Source organism: Mizuhopecten yessoensis, unplaced genomic scaffold (genome assembly GCF_002113885.1).
Source record: "Mizuhopecten yessoensis strain PY_sf001 unplaced genomic scaffold, ASM211388v2 scaffold4899, whole genome shotgun sequence".
In the NCBI taxonomy this organism is placed as follows: Eukaryota; Metazoa; Mollusca; class Bivalvia; order Pectinida; family Pectinidae; genus Mizuhopecten; species Mizuhopecten yessoensis.
The window spans coordinates 611721-621901 of record NW_018405777.1 but is presented as its reverse complement, the minus strand read 5'-3'; the positions used below and the strand labels follow the sequence as shown (position 1 = coordinate 621901).

General features: G+C 36.1%; 1 protein-coding gene across 1 annotated transcript in view; it reads right to left on the bottom strand.

Moving 5' to 3' along the window:
• Window positions 1–8753, bottom strand: part of LOC110450016 (T-complex protein 1 subunit eta-like) — a 21431-nt gene extending 12678 nt beyond the window's left edge. Inside the window, exons 1-8 of the mRNA XM_021497223.1 lie at window positions 8682–8753; window positions 8002–8155; window positions 7206–7312; window positions 6366–6491; window positions 4711–4763; window positions 3507–3678; window positions 1374–1538; window positions 633–766 (exon numbers count right to left, since the gene is read on the bottom strand). Of these exons, the coding sequence (XP_021352898.1) occupies window positions 633–766; window positions 1374–1538; window positions 3507–3678; window positions 4711–4763; window positions 6366–6491; window positions 7206–7312; window positions 8002–8155; window positions 8682–8684 (914 nt within the window). The 5' untranslated portion in view covers window positions 8685–8753. The remainder of the gene's footprint in view (window positions 1–632; window positions 767–1373; window positions 1539–3506; window positions 3679–4710; window positions 4764–6365; window positions 6492–7205; window positions 7313–8001; window positions 8156–8681) is intronic.
• Between the last annotated feature and the right edge of the window lie 1428 nt (window positions 8754–10181).

Below are 10181 nucleotides of genomic sequence, written 5' to 3'. Positions count from 1 at the left end.
ACTAGCCCTCAGACAGGTAGATTCTTATGTTAGGGCTAGTGTACTAGCCCTCAGACAGGTAGATTCTTATGTTAGGACTGTACACTAGCCCTCAGACAGGTAGATTCTTATGTTAGGGCTAGTGTACTAGCCCTCAGACAGGTAGATTCTTATGTTAGGGCTAGTGTACTAGCTCCGGACACAGGTAGATTCTTATGTTAGAATTTCATGCATCTAACACAAAATAGGCAGTTAATTTCATAGTACCACAATACCATTCTTTTTTCATGAAAGCAGCAAGTGAAATGTCTCTAGTAGGGGGATCTATTTACCGGCTGCTGGCTTCTAATAAACCTCTGCATTCTATGTTTTTATGTACAAAATTGCATAAAAAAGTGTTTACATAGACAAACTTATGAACAAAATTTCATCAACAAAATGTGTCGACATAGATATTTTTATGTACAAAATTGCATAAAATATCTAAGTATGTCCCAAAACAACTACCCTGCTAATTTTATTTGCTGGTTGGAGAAAGCAATGTAGTTGCCTCCTGGAATTAGTCTTATTATCAGATATTATATATAGAATCCATGTAATTGACATTTTTATCACTTTTTCTTCATGTTTCACTCAAACTTTATGAAACTCACCTGTCAGCGAAGTACTGGGTGGCTACATCCCCTATGGGCAGCTTGGACAAAACCACTTTAGCTCCACTTCCGTGAATTGTGTCTAATTTATCATACAGGATTTTCCATTCTGCATCAACTATAGACTGGTATTCCTGCAAAAGAAAAGAAAAACAGAACATATAACAACCCTAAATGTAGGAGAAAATCTCCAGACAAAACATCAAATACTGAAATGAACAGAGGGCAATAACTTTTGCAAAAATCGTTGAATCAAAATTCTTTTAAGGGAGACACAACTTCATATCATGATGATATAATGTATACCAAGTTTCAAAGAGATCCGTTGCAAAATGTAGGAGAAGATTGCCGGACAAAAATCAAATACTGAAATAAACAAAGGGCAATAACTTTTGCAAAAATTGTCTAATCAAAATTCAATTGATATGCAGGATTTTTTGTGTTTGTTTCAAAAACTATGATCGAGATCTCAACATATCCTCCATCAACTCTCAAGAAACAGAAGACAAAGTCTGAACAAGAGCGTCCTTGCCCAGAACGGACAGAGACACAAGTTAGACAGAGTCATTGATCTACCACAGGTGTAACACTGGAACCAGCTAAAGAAAACTGGTCAGCTGACTTACCAGTGGAAAACTTTTATAAAAACATGGTGTTTATTTGGTTAAAACCTGAGTGTAACATTAGAGCTGTCGAACACTCTAAAGGGACCTTAGTGTACATTAAAGCTGTCCAACATACCTCCACACTGTCAACCCGTACTTCTGCATTTTCTTTTTCTGCCTTCAGTTCTAGTTCCACATTCAGTAAGGCAATCTTAGGTTTCACATAGGTCTTCGGCTGCATTTCAAATCCAGCGTAACTGAAGGTCTTTTTGAATGCTACTCCAGCAATTAATCTAGAATCCTGAAAATAAACCCAAAAGTTAGTTATTTCAAACCGATAAATTCATGACTTTAAATTGTACACCTTTTCTGTGAAGTGCAGAGTAGTAATGCATATTTGAAAGCAAATTCAACTATGAAGAACATCATTTGTAAAAACAGAGGTTTCTCTAACAAGCCATTTGTTGTTCCTCTTACAGTAAAAATAAAACAGAGTACCGCGGGGCGGAACAATAACCGCCCGTTGAATGCCATATTGTGTTATATACTTTCTAACATTGAAATAAGATCTGCATCATTCTAAGAATGGTTAGCTGACATGCTATAAAAAATGCAGTAGAAAATCTCAAAAAATAAAATACTAAGGGCAATAACTTTTGCAAAAATGGTTGAATCAAAATTCTTTTCAGGGAAACACAACACTAACATATCATGATTATTTAGCCTTCTAAAGTTTCAAAGAAATCCGTCAAAAAATGTAGGAGGAGATCTCCGGACAAAAAATCAAATACTGACATGAACAAAGGGCAATAAATTTTGGAAAAATTGTCGAATCAAATTCTTTTATGGGAGACACAACTTCATATCATTATTATGTTTAGCAAGTTTCAAAGAGATCGGTCGATAAATGTAGGAGATTGCCGGACAAACAAAAGTTTACGCCGGACGGACAACCCCATACCATAATACTCCTGTCAAATTTGACGGGCGTATAAAAAGAGAACAAATCCAAACCTTGAAGGAATAGACGACTCCAAACCACCCCCCGAGGGAAGGCAACTTCCCTCACGCCGACAGAACACTGACTTCTGTCAGTGAGATGAAACCTTTAAGGGCGGATTCATGTAGGCGCGAAACCTGTCATCCATCCATCCAAACCTTGAAGGGGTCAAAATGAGAAATCCCTATTGGCCGATACTTATCTACCTTTGCTGATTCAGCTTTCTTCATTTATTTTATGAAGCTCTTTTTTTATTTCAAAAAGTCCAGCAAACCAGCAAATTTGAAAACACTCGAGAGAAAAACTCCTTTTTCATACTCCATGATATACCATATCAAGGGGTGATACCTTAGCAAACTTGGAAGTTTTTTCAAAACTTTTTTTCTATGTGTATGTCCGAGTGGAAGCAACCATTTAAGGTATATATATAACACACAACTCTTTGTCCAAGCGAACTTGACTTGCAAGAGAAGAACACAATTGCAAGTTTAATCAAGTTCCCTCCTATTATTTCCCAAAGTTTTGGCCCTCTGATATCCATGAAAAGGGACAAAGAGGAATTTGACAGACTTTGGAATGTACTTAGCAGTAGTAACAGCTGTTACTAGAAGAACAAACAAACAAAAGTTACAGAATGTTACTAATTTGTAATGGTATGCAAATGTATAACCTTTTCTTGCCTCATTTCACACTTTCTCCCGCAAAATGTAAAGTCCTCCCTTCAAGAGTTATTTCAACAACACTCAGGATTTAAGATAAATCTTCCTCCTTCTTTCATCTCTTCATTTTATCAATCCTCAAAACCTCCTAATTATTTAAAATTTTTATTTTCCAAATATAATGCATTTTCCCCACCTAAAACAAACAGATAAATGCCCTGTAATCTTGACCTTGACAAACATTAACTTACTTCAGATAAATTTTGTGTTTGACTGTTGTATGAAGTTTGAAAAAAATCTCTTCAGAAATGAAGATGCAAGATGCTTGAGTGATGACAAATACTTTCTATAGATATTAACAGAGACAAGGACCGTCTACAATCACTAGCCCTCCACCACTGGGTCGCAGGTTCGAGGCCTAAGTGGGGCAGTTGCCAGGTACTGGCCTCAGGTTGGTGGTTTTTCTCTGGGTACTCCAACTTTCCCCCACCACCAAAACCTGGCATGTCCTTAAATGACCCTAGCTGTTAATAGAATGTAAAACACAAACAAATGACGATGAAATATTCACTCAGTCAAGGTCATACTTGACCATTTAAGACAGTTTTACCTCTAATCCACCTCCTGTGACTTTCTTCACACCGATCATGTTCAGTGGTAACAGGTCGTCCAACAGACTAACGGCTTCAACAACCATCTTGGCGAAGAATTCTTTCTGATGAGCCACTAGTTTGGAATTGAGTGTTGTAGCTGCACATTTCTCCAACAAGCTTTTCAGTTCACTGTTAATGGGGAAAAAAACCTGTTAATTCCTCTCTAAAATAAATACTTTTTTCCAAACTTTCCTTTAAGGCTAGATGGGTGTGAACTGAATGAATGTTTTCTTATGTTGATAGTTTGTTTCATAACGTGCAGTAAAGATTTTAATACATTATTTACAAACTGTCGAAAAACTGAAGACAAAGTCCTTGCCCAGAACAGACAAGAGAATAAGTTGATGACTGGAAGCTTAGGGTAGCAGTACTTTTAACTTTATCTTAAATCTAGCACTTTAGTTTTGCAAAACCATCGACCCTAAAAAAGGTCAGGTTTCGTTCACTCAGTGTTGAATTTGAACACGACATAAAAAACCAACATCATCATGCTTTATATAGTCCTGAAAGGGTAGCAGTGCTTTGACCTTCATACTCCTATTGTTGTATTATGTTTTGCAATGTTCAAAATGCTTAACCCTTCCACCACTGTAGACCATAATGGAATCATCCATATCAATGCATGGTCATTTCTACTAAAGTTACATAGGGGTGAAAGGGTTAAACAAGAGGCTTAATGAAACAGAGATCTGTCTTTATTTTAAAGTAACCTTTTGACAGTTTCACATCTCGTTCTACCTTTGAATTTAAAACATCAATCATGAAAAGGATAAATGCTAACCTACGTGGTTAGACAGGTATACATGTGAAGTCCCACATAACCTACTCTGCTCATAATGTATTACCTCGTCAGAGAAAAGATTCCTAAATGAGCCATGATCCAACAATTATGATCATGTATGTTTGTTTCAAAAACTATGATAGAGGTCTCAACATATCCTCCATCAACTCTCAAGAAACAGAAGACAAAGTCTGAACAAGAGCATCCTTGCCCAGAACGGACAGAGACACAAGTCAGACAGAGTCATTGATCTACCACAGGTGTAACACTGGAACCAGCTACAGAAAACTGTCAGCTGACTTACCAGTGGAAAACTTTTTTTAATATAAATTTTGATATGAAAACAAATAACGGAAAATGCTCCATTTTATATCACTTACTTGGGGTCGTCTTTCTTAATCTTTATTGATATTTCTTTAATTCTCTGTACTGACTGAAAAAAATATAAACAAAATTATTAAATCATTTTACAAGAAATCAGTTCTTGCACAAAGACATGAATTTAGTACCCATTTATCAATTTTGATCGACATATCACACATTTTGATGACAACTCATTTTCATATCTGGGATTATTAACATCTGTTCATGGGCAGATGGCATGGGCCAGCTACATTTAATAGCAGTCTGAAAATTTCTTTTCTGAATCAACAAGATGTTCCTCAAATAGAGGAAACACTACATGTCCTGCCGTCATTGGATAGCAAGGTCCAAAGCTTTCTATCCCATGCTCCCATTATCATATCAGAGAATACCAGCTACCAGTGCTGTACCTATAATAAGTAACATGGATCAAGTCTTTAACATGTTCAAGATAGATTTTATAATGGTAGTTGTTGCAAAAGAAGTTGAAAAATGTACATACAACTGTTACTGGTGTTTCTTTGTTGAATAACCCAAGATTTAATGTGCTGTTGATGATTGCGTTTAGTTTCTTCTGCTTGAAACCATGTGTAAGCACTGAGTAGCTAGTAACATTACATAATCACAGGCAGCGTCCTGCTTTACAAACAGGTATTCTTATACTAAATACAAAAGTATGTGATAAGACTATTGAAAATAGCGAGTTGTGTTTTCTATAACAATCTAACTGTAAGGTGTTGAGTTGAGTGGTATGGGACAGGAGGTAGAATTGGTCATCAGTGTTGCTTGGACGAATGCTAGTGTTAATGAGATGCCTCGTTTTTTCAAGGCTCAATTGGAGACTGGTCAGTGCATATGACAAAAAGCAAAAAACAAATCAGCACCTCTCTGTGAGAATATATATGTGTTAAGATAAAATATTCTCAGTGTGTGTACATTGTGTTGTACATATTTTCATAAACAATGTTTGTAAAATTAACAATCAAAATTTGGTGTACATGCAATACAAACTACCTTAATAACAAACTAATTAAGTAGGTCCCTTGCGATGCGCTATAACCGTGATTTACTGTATATGTTGTTCATTAATATCACTTATAACCAGTATAGCTTGTCTGGATTATGTTGAACCCGCCAGCCAACTCTGTTCCTAACAGAGGACACTAGCATAATGTTTACCTTTTTACGAAAATTTAAAATGTCAGTTTAACCAATATTGCAATAGTCGTGACCGACCGGACAAAGTGGTATGCACATTTCAGTCGCAAGTTGCCAATGCATGTCTTGTTTTTAAGCATTTATTCGTCTTTTATAATCAACATAATAACAAGTACTTTCCATCAGTATACTTGACCTGATTTGAATATTGGATTGATTCGGATGCGACTGCACACAGTCACTGTAGGCATAGCAAGTACTAGTGTTGATAAATCTACATTTTTGTGAACATCTCAAACGATAATTGATTATCGATAGTTTTTGAAGTTCCAACCATCGATCTTGAATATTGGACACATGGCCATGTTCTTCTTCTATGGTGCACTAGCCGACGGAAAATATCTTTGCCTAGGTAGTGTATTTGGACCTCATTTATTCTTGCCAACTTTAACTTGCAGAATAGAAAACATATTTTTCTTGATTTCATATACAGATGTTGGTATGCGAAACTTACCAGTGATGCAGCCTTCCTGTAGGCTCGTACCAGGACTTGTGGGTGAACATTTTCCTCCACATAGGGTTTTGCTTGCTTCAGAAACTCGCCCGCCAATAGAACTACAGAGGTTGTGCCATCTCCGACCTATAAACCCATCAAACGGTCAATTAAACATTCAAAGAATAGGCAACATTGATTCAGCTATAACAAAATGAGCAATCATGATTTTCTATAACAGATTAACTGATCATGGTTCAACTGTAACATTAAACCTATCAAGAGTAATTGAGCCAAGGAGCTGACCTCAAAATTAATCAAACAAAAAATTTATGATTTTTTTTTATCGTAAACTGCATGCATGAAAGTATAACATTTCTGAATATAGCTATGTGTTTAATTATGTATGTAAATGTTCATCACATTTATCCAATTTGGTGAATGTTTCCCCATTTATATTTATTTCAGTAAACACTGCATTAACCTAAATGAAGAGAGAGTTTACACTGACCTAAAAGTATTGTAAATTCATACTTGTTGATATTTGATTGTAAAGAAACAGATATATGTTTGTTTCAAAAACTATGATCGAGATCTCAACAAATCCTCCATCAACTCTCAAGAAACAGAAGACAAAGTCTGAACGAGAGCGTCTTTGCCCAGAACGGACAGAGACACAAGCCAGACAGAGTCATTGATCTACCACAGGTGTAACACTGGAACCAGCTACAGAAAACTGGTCAGCTGACTTACCAGTGGAGAAAACTATCTACAAATATATGGAGTTTTATTCAATTGGATAAGGTATTTTTGTCTGTCTAAGTTTGCCAACACACTCATCGAAAGACAAAAATTATTTACTTCAGCATCTTGCGACTTGGCAATGTCAACCAAAGTTTTTGCAGCTGGATGAACAACGTCCAGAGTTTTTAAGATCGTCGCACCATCATTGGAAATCACAGCTTTTCCTGAGGGAGAAAAAAAGGAACATATTAATAAAGAGTTTGCTTCAATATCTAGCAGATTAAAGTTGATAAGTGTACCCTTACATTACACTTAATTTATTGAACTGAACACCTGTAATGGTTTGAACTGAGGATATCTTGCAACTAGAGTGTAGGCCAATTTGATGCAGGATATCAGGAGTTCAAGGCCTGAACAGGGCACAAATCATAACCTTTGAAAAACATGATGTATCTTACATATATGTATACACTACTGTATATTAATCCAATGTTTTTAAGATTTAAATTACCGGTCGAAATTTGAATTGTAATGTTGAATCTATCTGTATACCATAAACCGAAATTAAATGAGTCGGGGATTTTCTCCGATATTACTCCGATAGACCACTTTCTAGCATACCAAGTTCATGATTAAAACTGTAAATGATGTGGATTAATTAGTTTGCCTTACAAGCGTCAGCTGTGGGGAATTTCCCTTTAGCTCAGCGGTAGAGCCAAGGGAGGTGGGTTCGAGACCCAGCGACGGCACTATCTTTATCACTTATCCTCGTCCTATTACAAAACTATTGAGCATGATACCAAGCACAAGTTTTTTTAATTTGCAATATTTCAGTACATAATCTAAGTATGTTTTATACAGCAATGCCACTGTCCTTGGAGAAAGAGAAGCGAAGAAAGCACCTGTTATTTACCTTTATCGTCGACAATAAGTTTGTCCATGCCCCTGGGGCCGAGGGTGGTTCGGACAGCATCTGCGATTGCCAGACAGGCACTGATATTACTCACTACCTGGGGGACACCCTGGGAGGAATCCGTCCCCTCCTTCAGCAAAATGATTTGGGGTTGCTGAAATTTAAAACAATTTCGTGATTACATGCATCAATATAAGCATATAACTTTAAATAAGTTACTAAAATACTGTTAAGTTTATTTTGTAACTGCAATGTATTGTTTCACGGCGTTCGGATAATATTTTGATTTGGTTTCGCCGGTATCCCGAACAACCGATCGCGAGAGAATTTAGAGAACAGATTCCCCGCCCCGAACACACTGAATCAAAATATATCCACATATAACACATTGATCATAAATATATAGATGATAAACTATGTTGAAAACATAAATCATAGTAACTAACCGACATGTTTCTACACATAAACATGGACCGTGCTCATACATGTTGGGAGGAACGTTCCAGAACATGTGTAATTCAAGAGATGAATACATAGTTATCTGAATATCCACACACAAAATTGCTACAAAATATTATAAAATGATTAAAATGAAGAAAAGTCCTGAGCTAAAATGTTGCCTATAATCAATATTGGAACAGATGTTAGTCGATTTTGATGTCATCTCATCGGATACCCACCATAGTTGCCTGTTTGGATTTGTTTACTTCGTGATAGAGAGTTTGATGAAGGGGGATAACTCTACTACACAAAATGGACAAAATCATGCAGAACACCCAATCACAGAACACCCTCTGCACGCTTCTATAATTTGCAGTAGCTCATTTCACAAGTGTTGTACAAGAAATAAAGTGGATACGTTTGTTTCCCGACGTTATGATTTCGTTAAACTTCTTGTGAAAACCCAATTTTCGAGGAACTATTATTTTGGACCATGCTTTATTTTAAAGAGGTACTGAAATAAAATTTAAAAAAATACAAAGAAAAAGGTAAAACTCTATGTTCGTGAGTTCGTTTTTGTTTGTTTTTCTTTGATTTTTCTACACGTGTGTTATCAGAAATCTATGAATAGAAGTTTCTTCTAAATTATGTTTGTAAAAAAATCTTAAAAAATATATGATGATTACGCCACACAAGTCTACCTGCAAGTTGATGCTGTTCGACGGCCCTTTGCAGTATCGCCGTAAATGTAAATGTACAGCTGAGTCACCAAACTCTCTGACATTATTAGAACTTCTAGGCGACGCCAAGAAAGAACTCGAAGACATGCGTAAAGAAAAACTCAAAGGGGCGCTTTTGTCCGATCTAATGCAGCATGGATTGAAGAAGGCGAAAAACCCACAAAGCACTTTCTCAGCCTCGAAAAAAGAAACTATGTAAATAAAACTGTTACCCATGTTAGATTAGAGTCAGGTGAAACTCAGTGTTAAAGACCAGGAAGATATTCTTGACCAGATTAAAAATTTCTATCAAACTCTTTACAGTAGTAAGGATGAACTTTTAATAAATGTTAAATTAGAGGAAATTCTTGGTAATCTAGATATTCCTAAGTTAAATATGGAAGAAGCTGATATGCTAGAAGGGAAAATTACTTATACCGAGGCTCTATCCGCAGTAAAATCATTAAAAAATAACAAATCTCCAGGTTCTGACGGATTTTCCGCTGAAATTTTTAAATTCTTCTGGTCGGATATAGGTCTCCTGTTGATAAGGTCTCTAAATTACAGTCTTGAAACTGGCGACCTCTCTACTACCAAAAAATTAGAAATAATCTCCATGTTGCCAAAAGGGGATAAGCCCAGAGAGCTCCTAAATAATTGGAGACCCATATCACTCCTTCATGTCTCTTACAAAATCCTATCAACATGCTTGGCAAATAGAATGAAAAGAAATATGGATAAGCTGATTCATGAAAATCAGAAGGGGATGTATAGAGGAAAATACCCGACTACTTTATGACATCTTGTATTATACAGAAAAAAAGCACACACCAGGAATTCTATTATTGATCGATTTTGAGAAAGCATTCGATTCGGTGTCCTGGCAATTTACGTATAATGTTCTAGAGTTTTTTTAGTTTGGTCCTGAATTTATTAAATGGATAAGCATTTTGTATAACGACGCTAAATTATGTGTACTCCAAAATGTTTGTTTTTTTCAACATTTTTTAATATAGGACG